Source organism: Vanacampus margaritifer, chromosome 20 (assembly GCF_051991255.1).
Source record: "Vanacampus margaritifer isolate UIUO_Vmar chromosome 20, RoL_Vmar_1.0, whole genome shotgun sequence".
Classification (NCBI taxonomy): Eukaryota; Metazoa; Chordata; class Actinopteri; order Syngnathiformes; family Syngnathidae; genus Vanacampus; species Vanacampus margaritifer.
In genome coordinates this window covers 3622527-3637488 of record NC_135451.1, presented here as the reverse complement: position 1 = coordinate 3637488, position 14962 = coordinate 3622527, and the positions used below count along the sequence as shown (strand labels likewise).

Sequence of the window (14962 nt, the reverse complement as noted above, 5' to 3'; positions counted from 1 at the left end):
AGTTGACCAAAAAGTTTAATTTCTAACCTTGTGGGGTGTTTTTTTTTTTGCCTTGTACTGTATAGAGAAAACATGCCTAGCCATTTCAAGTTCAAGGAGTACTGCCCCCTGGTGTTCCGAAACCTCAGGGAGAGGTTTGGCATCGATGATCAGGATTTCTTGGTACGAAAATCTTTGCTAAATGTCGAATGTATTCATTTCAGTTGACACACACAGCAGACTCCTTGCTTCTTTTAACAACTGTTAAACTGTCATTTATCTTTAAAATATTGAATTATGCTAAACCATCTTGTCAAATGGGAATACTGATTCCTGAAAATCACAAATATCTGTAACTATTAAAACAAATGTTGTCAGGAGAAGTAGCATTTATTTTTGTTAAGTCCACTATTTCACTCTGACAACCCCCACTGCTCATGCTGCAGTGAGTTAGCAGAGCTTGGAGGTCATTGTGTCCTAGCCCAGTGCAGCTGTCCATCTTACATGTTTATACTGTATTAGTGTTTAACCTGCTTTAAGTGGGCAGGTGGGAGTGTTAAAGATGCTAGCAAGTGCAAAGGGATGCAATGACTTTAGCAGCATAGAATTACCTTTCCAATTAAAGCACTAATCTACCTTTTCAGTTTACAAATTTTTTGTATTTTTTTTCCTTCATTACAACCAGTTGTTAGAATCAGCTTCAGTGCTGCTTCTTTTTTCTTACTGCAAACCCATTCAAACTAACATCTTGGTTTGGTAGAACTGAATTATGTGTCAGCCTTTTCATGCATTTTAAGAAGCAATCTATTTTTGGTCCTGCTGTGAAGCACATGTTATGGCATATTCCTCCACAGCAAAAGATGCCTCGAGTTTTGAAGGGGGTAGAGGCAACCAAGGGCATCGGACATCACAGATTCTTGAAGAATGAGGCATAGAGACAGGATGATGGGATCATGTTACTTTGAGACTTTTCCAAAGTCTGGACAGCAGCTGCTTGTGTCTGTGCATAGGTTTGGTCAGGCACAGTGTGTGGGGTCAGAACCCCACATGGTTGTACGGGCTTCTTGAATAAGTAGTCAAAAATAATAAGTTAAAGCAATACGCCATTTATTAAAAACTAACCAGCTATTCTGTGAAATGGTTCATTTCAACTCTTGCCTGAAAAAAATTGTCAATTTATGTTGAGCAATTATGATTTTAATAGTACTTTTTAGGGATATTTTTGCATTAGTTACAGTAGCGGACATGATCATCATGACGTATCGCGTGATGTAAACAGAAGAATAAAATGTGATGAATTTTCCTTTCCTTCCTCACAGAACTCCCTGACTCGTAGTGCTCCCTTGAACAGTGAGGCCCAGGGACGAAGCGGGGCCCGTTTCCATACCTCATGTGACAAGCGCTACGTCATCAAGACCATCAGCAGTGAAGATGTTGCGGAAATGCACAACATTTTGAAGAAATACCATCAGGTGACATAAGCGTAGTAACAACATGAAACTGTTATACTTTAATTTTGCTACAATGTCTTTTTGACTCAAAATGCCTTGTATTATGTTCTTTTGATATATTTATTACTCATTTTGCAGTTTATTGTGGAGTGCCACGGCAACACGCTGCTGCCTCAGTTTTTGGGGATGTACCGACTCACCGTGGACGGGGACGCAACTTACATGATTGTTACACGCAACGTCTTCTCGCACCGCCTTTCTGTCTTCAAAAAATATGATCTCAAGGTACAATGCGAGCCCAGAAAAATACACTGCAGTAATACCAGTAACATACTGTAATAGCATTCATATTTTGATTTGCTTCCAGGGTTCCACTGTGGCACGAGAGGCCAGTGACAAGGAGAAGGTACAGTGGTTTGTCATTTAATATTCAGGATAATTTAGCCCGTTACTGGATATAATTAACAGCATTTTGACAAACTTAGTCTTTATGCTAAAATCATTTAATACTCAAAAAATGGATACAGTTACTGGCATGTTTGTCTATTTTTTTTAATAATCATTCCCTGTTCCTCTGCTATAAATTCATCAATCCGCAATGACCCATGTACAATATGTTGTGGGCGGTACAAAGCAGAAATAAGGAAATAAGCAAAATCAAATATGTCTTGATTATGAATTTCCCTTGTATATGTCTTCAAGAAAGAATTATTCTATCTTTTTGAAAGACTAAAATTCTCTCTATTAAAAGACATTGGTTCCATTAGAGAAGAAGTGATGCAGCAAAGTCTGTAATTCCATCGATTTTTAGTGCCTAAGGCAGTTTTGAGCAGTTTCAATAAAACTGTCATCACCCAAACAGCCAAACTATCTCCAATATGATGTATGCGTTTGCTTTCGGTGACGCTGATAGTCAAAATATTTATTACCTCAGTTAGGATCTATTTCATTGCCCCATTCCAAGCGTGTCCCCTGCATGCTTTGTATGTTCCTTAGTTTGCTTGAACCTCTCTAACCTTGCTTCTTCTACTCCATTACTCCCCCTGCTTGCTCTGTGTGGGTGAAAGATTTGCGTGTGTGTGTGTACGTGTGCATGCGTGCATTTAACTTTTCAGTTTTATTGAGAATACTAATGTGTATTTAATGTGATATTGTTGCTTTTTATCAGTTGTTTTATCAATTTTGTTTTTGAAAAGTCACTCATTAAAATCGTTCCTAATAGACAATATTTGTGAGTTTGAAACAGTGTTTGACCTTGTGAATGAAGGAAACAACATTGACAATTGTAAACTCTTTGACTTTGGGGTGCTTTTTTGCATGGCCTATCCACTCAGCGACCATATTTCTCTATTAATACCACTTACACTGGAGATTTTTGTTGGAACATGAAAATACATGAACCATGAAAAAAAATGTTCCATCATGTCACACGTTTGCAGTGGTTTAGTTTGCGGTATATCCCGAAGATTCTAACTGGTTTGGGCTTTGTCTTGGCTAGAAAAGTTCACTATATGAACTCAATGAATCCTGGCATTATCATCTTGAAATATGCACACAGAAATATTTTCAGCCTAATTTAAGATTTATGTAATTTTTTTTGCATGACAAATTCAATTTTTTTTTAAATAAATAATTTGAACACAAAGCTACTAAATAAAGCTTATATGATACATATTCATTAGTCTAATAAAGCCTATTTATTTGAAATGCATAATCCTCAGGTTAGTATTAATAAAGTATAATTATTCTAAATTAATAATAATGAGCGTATTTATTTAAAATACATACAGTATATTGTCTGAATTGCTAATATACTGATATGTGAATAACACTTATGTCCTTTTTTTCCCATTTTTTACGTTATGTTTTTGGGATGGAACTTATATGCAGACATCCCAAAAACGTTAAAAAAAAAAAAAAAAAAAGTAATTATACTTTATTAATACAAAATACATAAACTTGAGAATTATGCATTTCAAATAAATAGGCTTTATTAGACTAATGGATATATATCATATAAAGTGTATTTGGTAGATTTGTGTTAAAATTATCTAAAAAAATAAAAAAGGAAATGGGAATTTGTCATGTTAAAAAAAAAAATACATAAATATTTCTGTGAGGTTGCATGTTGTGCAAGACCTGACCACCTCAAGACAGCCTAGATAAAAAGAGGCCCCACATGGCTGTCTCAGTCCTGATGCATTTCAACAATTTGAAAGATTTTGTCCTTGAACTGTCTGGTTTCCCTAAATAATTATCAGTTCTAAAACATCTTCTTTTCACCTCTTTTTCTGCTTCGTCCACCATTTGATTTTCATGGCATCTTTTTTATTGTACAATTGTGACGTTTGTCGCCATCGTACACACATCTGATTTATAATCACCCATGAAATAGGCTTGGGTCGGATTTGAAAAAAACTTAATTGTACGGATCACATTGCATGAGCTAAAAAAAAATTATCGGAATTGACCGGCAGTATGAACATAGACTTTGAACTTGATGATAGGTGTTGATATAGCTGTTCTCTCAATATGGTGCATATGAAAATGCTCTTTTTGCCAGTTTTTACATCAGTAATCTCCCTAGTTCCCCTGCTTGATGCTGACCAATTTTAATTATTCTTGAATAGAACATCTTTTCCGCATCTTTCCACATTTAGTAAGTGTTACTTGTTAAAATATATTAATTGCAGCTGTGATCCAACAGGAGGAGGGTCTTACCGACAGTGTTTGCTCAGTTAAAATCCCAGTCTGGATCGTATTCTGGTAAAGGCTGTGCATATGAGAGCCACCTTTTCTGACTCAGAAGGTTTAGACTTTCCATTTGGGTTTACGGTGGCTTAATTATCATGCATCTTGGACGGGGTTTGAGATGCAGTGAGGTGTGTCGGGTACTCCCTCAGTTAAATTTAGCCTTGTCGGTGTCAATTTTGGGTCTAAGCTAAGTAAGAATTCAACTTTTTTTTTTACCACAACTAGTGCTTAACGCACCTAGCAGAACACATCCCTGCAGCTCTGTGGGAATTTAGTATTTGTTTTACCCTTTAATGTAATCTACTTATACAATACATTAATTGCCATTTGGATCACAGTGTTCATTCTCACTCATACCAGTCCAAGCCATAAAAGGCTGCATGTCCACCTTGGTGGAGGGTTATACTGTATTGGAATGTGTAGTTTACTAATGATGTAACAGCTGCTACAGTGGTGGTTTTGTGTAGAACGGGTTTCAAACTGGAGTTTCCACACAAAAATGCATTTGTAGTTTCAACTAATTGCACTGGTCTGCATCAAAAAGAAGACAAGACAAGAATTAAAAAAAATAATCTTTTATTCACATTGAATACATTAGTACCATTCATTTTGCCCCATATGCTTCAGTTTTTCTGTAACTTGCTATGTGTGCTTAAAATAGATACTTTACTCATTTTCAGCAGTAAAAAGTTAAGATTTTGTCCGTCATGAATTTGATAACGTCATTATTTTTCATGTTTCACATACAATTAACACCTTGAAAAAGGCATTTGCCACTTGTTGTCAACTGAAAATGACAGCAAGTGGTGAGGGCTCAGATTAACATGCAATCACGTATTTCCTAACGTTTACAAGTTGAGCCGTGATTGGTTGTTACCTACACACATTTCCAACACACATTTCATTTTCAGTCAACATCAAGTGGCAAATACCTTTTTAAAGGTTTTAATTGTACATGAAAAATTATATCAAATTCATGATAGACAAAATAATATATTTTTACTGCTGAAAATTGCAGAATTACTAAAGTATCCTCCTTCCCAAAACAATACCTCAAATGCCAAGAGATTTATACAAGATATTTTATGTATTAGACCACTCTTAGAGGAGATTTCACCTCACTTTGCTGCGAGGATATTTGTAATTTTTGGGGGGGAATAATTTTCCCTGGCAGCCAGTGGCTTTGAAACATGTGAACGTTTATCAGGAGCTTTCAAGGACCAGCTAAAGGTAAGCTTATCCTTTCTGGTTTATAGCCTCAATAAGGCTCAGTGTCCAATCTGTGATATGCATCCTAGACTTTCTGAGGCTAAGTTGGGAGTTTAAGGCATATTTTAGTGGGCAAGCATTCTTGGTTTAAATTGTGGCTACTGGAATGTGAACATTTTCTCAGCTTTGTTTCGACAAAATAACTATTATATTTTTAAAAAATGTAAAATTTACACACACAAAAACGGGACCATATATAGAAAACTAATGAGATATTTGGATTCTACTTCTGAAACGGCCCTAGAAACTATTGTTGGCTACTTTGTTTATGCTTTTTTTTATACAGACAAGTGGTATACTATCAATACATGTCTTTTAATACTCTAAAAACAATATGACATTATTTGGTGGTGGTTAATACACTAAAGCACTCTTGACTATGAGTGACAGTGTAAACCTCAAGCGAATCTTCAGTAATTGTGTGTCGAGAACTTTTCAGGTGTGGACACTTACAACATTGCTATTGTGAGTGTGCAGCAAGTGAAAGATGAAAAGTTGTGTTTGTTCAGAAGGTGCCGTGTGTGTTTTTAAATGGCTTCAAATACTCATACAACAAGCATGGCAGAGTTCTTTTCTGACTGCATGACTTTGCCTTTCATGCATGCATCTGCATGGTGTATAAACTTCTTCTACATCTTTTTAGAGATACGTTCGATCTAACACATTCCAGTGTGAACATAAGACCCATTCCGTTCCACATTGTGTTTGTTTTTCAACCCATACTGTATGTCACATCTACCAGTAGTTTTCACTGAACTTGTCCATGATTTAGGAAAGGCTGGGTAGGTAAAGGTGTCATTACAGCATTTTGTTAGTGTCAATTATAACTTAAAATATTTTTTTCAAAAAAAGGAGTCCTGCCTACCTGTCTCCTTTCTAGTTCAGCTTTTAATAGAGACCAATTTCAACAAAACTGACATGAGTGCAGGTAGAGCAGAGTAATGCAGACTTCCAACACATTCAGTAGAAGGAAACAGACAAAAGTTGAAGTGATTATAGGTATATAGAGATAAATGGAATGTGATGGAATTTGACCGAGCCAGTTCATCAGTCCAGTTAAGTAATTTTCCGCATAATGCCCTCTTCCAACCCTCCTCCAATTTTGAAAGAAAATGCTCTTTTACATTTGAAATACTTTGCCTTTACTTCCAACTTCCTCCCTCCCCTTCCTCTCTCCTTTCTTCTCTCCTTTTCCTCTTACCCTGACCGCCCGCCCCTTCCTCGCTCCCCCTTTTTCTAGCAGCCGCCCCCACCAGAGGATGTGCCCCTGCGGCCCAAATCTGGTAACGTTCAGCAAAGGCTGCAAACACTGCGGATCGCTACGCGCTTTTACTGCGCCATGAAACACGTAAGAGATGTAAGACAACCAGGGCTCATATACCAGGCATGATCTATTGTAGTTATTTTTCTTTCCCACCAAGATTCCTTTCTCCTTGCAGGTAGTACTGTTTTTTTTAAAGGTCATACATTGTACACTCTACATCCAACCTTTTTCCAATTTCTCAGCAAGATCATTCAATCAACTAGCTCATTGAAGAGCAAACAGTTTGAAGTGTGCGTGAATCGGGAGGTCAAACTATGGTGGTAGATTGTGACTAAAATAATTGTAAAATATAGATCGTACATTACAGGAAAGTCAGAAATGCACCACTGTCTGTTTTCGAGAGTCATAGAGACGATGCTAGGATGGAGAGAATGTGCCTTAAAAGCATTTCAGCACTGATGAGATTTACTGGCTCGCTGCCCCTCTGTTGTCAACCACTTTGTTTTGTGTGTGTGTGGGGGGGGTTGGCACTCCACAAGTAGCTGCCTTCAGTACTGTAGTTAAAAGGATGTCCAAGAGATGACTCAGATTAGACACTTTTTTTTTCTTCCAAGTACAGCATGTGCTGTTCATCTGACCCAAATACAGTGTGACTCCAGACTGGATTCTGTATGTCCTCTACCTCCTCAGGATTTACAGCACTGTTTACCAGTTTGATGATACGGAAGAGGATTAGAGCCCGTGAAGAGAGTAAAAAAGAGTTTGGCAGGATTCTCACCTTATTCTCAGAATTTTCACTTAAATGTGAGAATTACGATTTTAAAGTGAGAATTCTTACTTTAATCTCAGAATTCTGACTTTAATCACAAAGTTCTGACTTTAAAGTGAGAATTCTGACTTAAATCTCAGATTTCAGATTTTAAAGTGAGAATAATAAGTAGCATTAATAAAGTCAGAATTCTGAGATTAAAATCAAAAGTCAGAATTCTCACTTTAAAGTCAGAATTTTGAAAGTAAAAGTGAGAAGTCTGACTTTAAAGTCAGAGTCCTGAGATTAAAGTCAGAATCCTGCCAACCTCTTTTCCCTTTACTGGCCCTAATCCTCTTCTGTACAATGAAATGTTTTGTTTTATTTTTTTTGGGGGGGGGGTTAAATGGTGCTTATATGCAATGCATTTTTTCCACCTTTTTATCTGCCACCATTTGAGGCTCAGACTTCAAACTAAAATTAGACGTATTGATAATGTTCTAGAAGGCCAAACTATGCAGCCATTGTTTTATTGCTTATTTGAGGTCCATGTCTGTTTATATGTGTTCAGTTGTCGTATTTTTGGGATGTTTTCTATGATGTTCTGTGTAAAAGTGTAGTCTATAATTGTGTGTATGTATGTGTGTGATGTCTGAGCTCTTTCTACTGCTTTAAAGTTGTCTGTTGCTGCTCTTTTTCTGCTGCCATAGAAACACTGTAGTAGCCAAACTGCTGCTGACCCCCCTCTTGTGACCTCATTTCCTGCTCTCGTTATCCTAAACATTAGGCCCCATTCTCGCTGAACACTTCTCCCTCAGGACTGCTGCCAGGATGAGCAAATCTTGATTTAGAATTACATGTACCCATTATTTAGGCACTTAAATAGTGGTTATTTATCTTAAGAGTTGGGTTTAAAACAAACTTTCATACTGAGGCGTTTCTTGGCTTTGAGTTTTAATATGCAAAACAGTGTATGGATCTACCAGATGCTTCAAAAATATGTTCAAAGAACTGTATGTCTAAAATGCATAGAGCAGTTCTTCATATTTACTTGAAAAAGAAAAGAATGAAAGAAAATCGGATCACTTGTGAACACTGCATCAGATGGGTCTGTGCATTCCTTTGCGCATGCCGCATGCATTCGATGACACAATTGAGTTGATGTGTGGCTTGCAAAGAGGTTGACCTTGGTTTGGACAGACTGCCTGTGCTTGTTACCTGGACAGACAGATGGGCATGGCTGACAAACCACTGCTTCAAAAGCCTCAATTATATTGCTATTGGGTGTTTCAACATGCAGAAGATGAGCTTTCAAATTGCTTCTTGACATATTTCAAAGAGAAATGTTCATTTCGAAATACCCAAGTAGATGATGGAATGATATTGATGCTATTCTACATAGACTGTGCTGTTTTTCATACACTGGGGAAAACGTAACAGCAATACTGATGCTGGTGCCATTGCCTTTCTTTTCAAATCAGTCATTACAAACAATAAGTAAAAATGTTGCCCGATTATTGTCTTGTATAATTAGATTACCATATATCTATGTCACTTGAAAATAAGACACTTTGCATAGCACCAGCATTCTGGCATATGTTTTGCCCAGTTCTCTCCCATTCCTGACTCTGATTGTTGTCAACCGTGTCCACTAATCTCCCATGCTAATGGCTAGGCTAAGGAGCTTCCTACCTACAAGGACAATGACTTCATCAACGATGGTCAGAAGATCTGCATCAACGACGAGAACAAAAAAATGTTTTTGGAGAAGCTTCGGAAAGATGTGGAGGTACGTCTTCCACATGCATTATGTCAGCAAACCAGGAACTTGTTTTCATGCTTAAAACACACTGTACACCAAGCTGCAGGACTGAACTAATCGAAAGTGTGTGTTTTTGTTGTTGTTTTGTTTTGTTTTTTGGCTTTGACTTGCGAGCTTGACTTGAGATAAAGCACTGTTTGGTGAATGCAACTCACGTGCCAATAAGTAGCAGTCTGACAAATAGTGAATAATTCATCAAAACAGAAGCTTCAAACTATTTAATGCCACTTAGTTTAATTTTATTGTCAAAATTAAAATGAAACCAAAGATAATTACATATTGTGTATTTTAAACAACTCTTCTTCGCAAGAATCTAAAAAACGCCCATTTACAAGCCAGTGGTTAGCATTGATAGTCGCCATGTAATATAACCCTTTAAGCCATGGGTGTCCAAACTTTTTTCCAAAAGGGCCAGAGACAGAAAATTTTAAAAATCCAAGGGCCACTCTGACTTTCTTCGATATGTATGTGAGTTTCAACAAACTATGCTAATCAATATTGTGATATATTCGCAAATCTAACTTTGATCAAGAAAAATGTTATTTTTTATATATGCTCTGCGGACCGCTTAAAATTGGACGGTGGGCCGCAAATGGTTTAGACGACACGACCTTAAACGTTTCTTGACAATAATATGTTATATTTGACCTCACTAGTCTAAACATGACACTTGCTGTCGACTGAAGATGACAACACAGTTGCTCAGGGCTCAGACAACGACCAATCACAGCTCACCTGTTTTCTGAAGCTGCGCTTCGATTGGTTATTACCTGAGACTTGGTGTCATCTTCAGTCGCCAGCAAGTGGCAAAATGGCCGTCCCCTAAGATCGACAAAAATGGCAGAATTTTGTTTCATAACTCCTATTCCACCAGCGCAATATTAGCAGGAATACTATATTTAGACGAGTAGGGCTGCACAGAGCATATTATTGTCCCCCCCAAAAAATGGGGGTTGACTTCCCCTTTAAGCATTAGATGTTGGAATATAAACGATGGAGCAGCATGTTTAGACATATAACTATTTTGGGGTGTAGGGGGGTGCACATCGCTTGATGTACAACAGGCTTTAATAAGACCTTACAAGCTCTTATTTTGAGAATAAAATCATCTTCTTAGTTCTCCCAACTTAATCCCTCATGCCACCCCTTTTCCACCATCCTCAGTTCCTGGCACAGTTGAAGCTGATGGACTATAGTCTGCTGGTGGGGATCCACGACGTGGAACGAGCCGAGCAGGAAGAGGTGGAGAGCGAGGACAACGAGGCAGAGGAGGAGGGTGGGGAGAGCGATGGAGGGGCCATTGGGACCCCTCCTGACAGTCCCAGCAACACCCTGGACAGCACAAAGCCCCTCTCCCCGGGAGAGTTTGATCCCACCATTGACGTCTATGCCATTAAAAGCAGTGAAAGTGAGGCCACAATGTCTGAGTTGGAGCTCCCCCTGGTGGACGTGTGCTCACAAACACTTTTTTTTTTTGTTGTCCTGTAGGTGCTCCCAGGAAAGAAGTTTACTTCATGGCCATCATTGACATCCTGCAACATTATGATGCCAAGAAGAAGGCCGCCCATGCCGCAAAGACGGTCAAACATGGCGTAAGAAACTAACTGAAATGTTTAACAAAAGAAAGACAATCCAAAGTGAAAAATTATTTTATATTATTTTCTTCTGTCTGTAGGCTGGAGCCGAAATCTCGACAGTGAACCCTGAGCAGTACTCCAAGAGGTTTCATGACTTCATCACCACGATTCTGTCATAGCCCCCACAAGCGACAGGAGGTGCTTCGGCTCGGGGTGCGGGGGGGTTTGTCGGGTGGAGAAAAACCTGATGGAGAGAATGAAGGTGCTGTGATGTCTTTGTATGACTCGCCCTATTTCCATTTCCATCTTAGTGGGGTGCCACAACCCTGCAGCAGCTAAAAAACATCCTTCGTTTACATTCAACATGTCCTTCAGTTTCTTGGACGAGGCAGTTGTCAAAAGCAAGTGTTTGTTGTTTTTTTCTTTTAAACGTGTAATTAGTCCTTTGTCGTGTCGTGTCATTTTGGTGGAAATGAGGCTTTGAAATTGCTCCACAGCTCGTTTTTTTGTGTTTGTGTTGGACTTGCCCTAATGATATCGGTTGGAGGTCAGTTTGGGTGAGGGCCGTAGAAAGTAGGAAACAAAAGTCTTCCAGTAGGTGATTGAGGCCGCCCACCACTCACCAACTGTCACATCCGGGTTTTTCGTGTTAGTTGATCTGGTTGCTGTGTGCTTTTGCCATATGTCAATACGGAGCTTCTCCTCATCCCGTGCACTCGCTTGTGTCATTCTAGTTGTGATGCCGACTGAATACGTTATAAACGCGGTGATATGATGCTCGACATTAAAAAAAGTCGCCATCTTTCCGGGAATCAACAGCAGCCATGAACAGGCTCTTGCCATCAGCACCTTATGTTTAAAAAAAAAATAAAATAAAAAACAGAATTTTTGCACTTTTTTGTCGTTACAGTCCATGACAAGCATTTGAGCCTATTTTATCAATAATGTGTGGAAAAGTTGCAGGGACTTAACCTCCGTTTGGAGACCAACCAGAAAAGTATTAGCAGGGACAAGGGGTGGAAAACACACGATGACACAATCGTCTTTTAAGATTGGCACATCACTCCCCCTCCTCCCCACGCACATTTCCACATTATTCACGTTTGACTTGAAGACATTTGTCACAACAGAAAAGAATCTTGATCTCAAAATGATTCATCTTGACATGAGCTGCATCCAGAGGGAAAAAAATGTTACTGCGATATTTGACACATTTTGTTTACAGAGCAGCTTCAAAAGAGGAACCTTGCCCAGTCATTAGTTGCGAGATGAACTTTGACTTCCTGCATTTTAGCGGCACATGCCGGATGACTGATCTGGGTGCGTCTTCTTAAATATGGTGAAGAGAGTTGCAGCCCCCTACTCCCCACCCAGGCATATTTGTTACTATGAGTTGCGTTAACTTTGGTTGATGACTTTCCAGGAAAGTGTTTTTGGGAGATGATGGAGGAGCATGTTTTCATGTTTTGCGTTGGAGGGTTTTTGTATATTTTGCACACAAGGAAAGTAACCAAATGTTACGAACAACAACCCCAATTATTTGATGCGATCTTAAGAAGGGAAATGCAATATACGTGCGTGCGTGTGTGTTGAAGTGCGAAAAGTGCTTGTGCGCATGACGTGTAGTACTTCTGTTTAACTCAAGCAAGTAACATCGTACTCTTTAACCTATTTTTAACCCGTGCAAAGTTTCCATCACAATATGTTTGTGTAGATATCAGATTATATTCACATTTATATTTTTACATTGGATTTTAGTCATGAACAGTTGTATTGAAAAAAATACAATAAAAACGAGTCACCCATGGGGATGGATGACATTGCTGTGGTAAATGAAGAATAATTATGCTTGAATTTCTAAAATGCTTACTCTGATGTGCTTAAAAAAAAAGTCATGAAAAAAATTGCATGTCACAGGACTAAGTTTCCTTTTCTCTCTAGTCAGTGTTGTTGTCTGTTCAGGTTATTTTTGTGTCCCTATACTTTTCATGTGAGCTGTTTTACGTCATATAATCCCCCCACCATGCTTTAACTGTTTTCATTGTTACACTGTGCAAGATGTGTGCCTTTATACTCCGGAAATTATTTAATTTTATATTTTGTAATCTTTTTTTAAATAAATGTCAAATGTTATTTTGATAATAGGATGTTTACTTTGCCATGTATTACAGCCCTGTATCCACATCCATAAAAATTCTCTGTTTAGACGTTCATGTTTTGAATTGTAAAACCATTTGAATGACGGTGTTCAACCAACTAAAACAAGCTGTGTTCACATTTGAGATGGTGGTTAACGGTGACGTATTCATAATTGCGATTGTCTCCTTTCAGTGCTTGCCCTGTCTTTTGTGTGCATGTGTGTGGATGTGATTCTGACTGGCAGCTTTGCTCTTCTCGGAAGGCTACTAGCCATCACTCATGTATCTCTGTTTTGTGTGTGTGTGTGTGTTTGTGTGTGTGTGTGTGTGTGTGTGTGTGTGTGTGTGTGTGTGTGTGTGTGTGTGTGTGTGTGTGTGTGTGTGTGTGTGTGTGTGTGTGTGTGTGTGTGTGTGTGTGTGTGTGTGTGTGTGTTGTGTTGATTCACACACTTGACTTCTATTTTCATGCTTCCACGTGTTGTGTGGATGTGTGCACAAATTTTGAGTTTTAAAAACCACCCTATCAGCGTTTATCCATAAGATTGTTGTTGAATGGTGTGCTTTCTCTGCAGAAAGTTAAAATGGTGGAAGAATCACCTTTAATTCTGCTCTTAGCCCTGGAGGCTATCTTTTAAACGTGAGTGAGTTGAGTGGAGACAGCAGTGCATGCTAGGTAGCTGTCATTTCTTGTAGTTCATTTTACCGGTAGTTATTTTAACAGTTAACAGAATGAGGGCAGTGCCACACTTGAGCAGAGTGCTGCTCCGCCTTCAAATGCACTTTTTTGGGTCTTTGCTTGTGAATGCTCTCTAGCTGCCTCTGACAACTTGCCAAAAGCATTTTTCAACAAACCAAATGACGTGAGCTCGAAGGGCATTGTGATGTTTCAAATGTCTCTTGTCTGACTTTTACAGAATGTGAGAAAAGAAGGCACTTGGTGTTTATGTAAATCTTTAAATGGCACAAATTTTAATTAAGGTCAGGCAAGAGAAAGACTGAAAATGTCCCTTTTGGCTTCCATATTATATTTTTTTAGGGCTGAAAACATCAGTGCCCAAAGAATTTCAACCAACCTTACCCGAAACAAGGACAGCAGGCCCAGGCAATAGAGTACACATCTATTTGTTCAAGCATTGCGTGTGTGTGTGTGTGTGAGAGTGTGAGTGTGAATGTGAATGTGATTTGTGCTGTCTATGTTTTGTGAAAGTTCAGTGGCATCATGCCCCCTCAAAAGATGTTTATTGTTCTTTACATTTAATGAAGATAATCTGCATTCCATAAGAATTCACTCAATCCAATTAAAGCACTTGTTCTGCTTGACTAAAACTGTAGGTTCTGTTTTTGAGTCATGTTTATTTCACCAACCTTGAACACATGAAAATAAAACATCAATATTAGTCTGGTGCTCATTTATCATTCAGCCTACGTTGCTTGATCAGAGAATAGTTCAAGACATTAAAACATTCAAGGAAGTATTTGGGATATTTATCATCTGATTATTTTTATGTAGCCTTTTTCATTGTCATTGTAGAGTTTAACATGTTAAACGTGCAATACTATACGCTCAGGTCCACACATTTTTTTATTCAATAAACAATGGAATAAGTAATGTACGAAAAGCTACTCTTTTGACGTTTTAAACATTTGGAAGGTCTTCTGGTATTTGACTAACCCGTAAAAATGTTCACCAAATGGCTGACACCCAAAGCAGGTGTTCAACTGTGCTTAATTTCAACCCGCGGGAGATGTAGCCGGAAGTGTAAGATTATCGTTGTTGTACTCCTAAAACGTTTCTGTATAAACGCGATTAAAGCAAGAGGAAATGAAAAGCTACAGCGTACACTAGTGAGCCACGCTGTCAAGAGTAAGGTGTTTGTGAGAGGTTTAAATGAAAATGCAATGAGCTATTAAATAAAATGTCGCGTTTTGTTGTTTATACACACACACAGACGGTAAGGCT

General features: G+C 38.4%; 1 protein-coding gene across 5 annotated transcripts in view; it reads left to right on the top strand.

Moving 5' to 3' along the window:
* pip4k2aa (phosphatidylinositol-5-phosphate 4-kinase, type II, alpha a) overlaps positions 1–14333 on the top strand; it is a 31932-nt gene extending 17599 nt beyond the window's left edge. The window contains exons 3-11 of one of the 5 annotated variants that reach the window (XM_077554115.1): positions 66–162; positions 1299–1451; positions 1569–1715; positions 1798–1836; positions 6697–6801; positions 9141–9254; positions 10452–10695; positions 10776–10879; positions 10963–14333. In XM_077554115.1, the coding sequence (XP_077410241.1) occupies positions 66–162; positions 1299–1451; positions 1569–1715; positions 1798–1836; positions 6697–6801; positions 9141–9254; positions 10452–10695; positions 10776–10879; positions 10963–11043 (1084 nt within the window). In that variant the 3' untranslated portion in view covers positions 11044–14333. Of the gene's footprint in view, positions 1–65; positions 163–1298; positions 1452–1568; positions 1716–1797; positions 1837–6693; positions 6811–9140; positions 9255–10451; positions 10696–10775; positions 10880–10962 lie in introns of all 5 variants that reach the window. The other 4 variants (XM_077554113.1, XM_077554114.1, XM_077554112.1 and 1 more) reach the window with 4 other exon arrangements.
* The last annotated feature ends 629 nt before the right edge of the window (positions 14334–14962 follow it).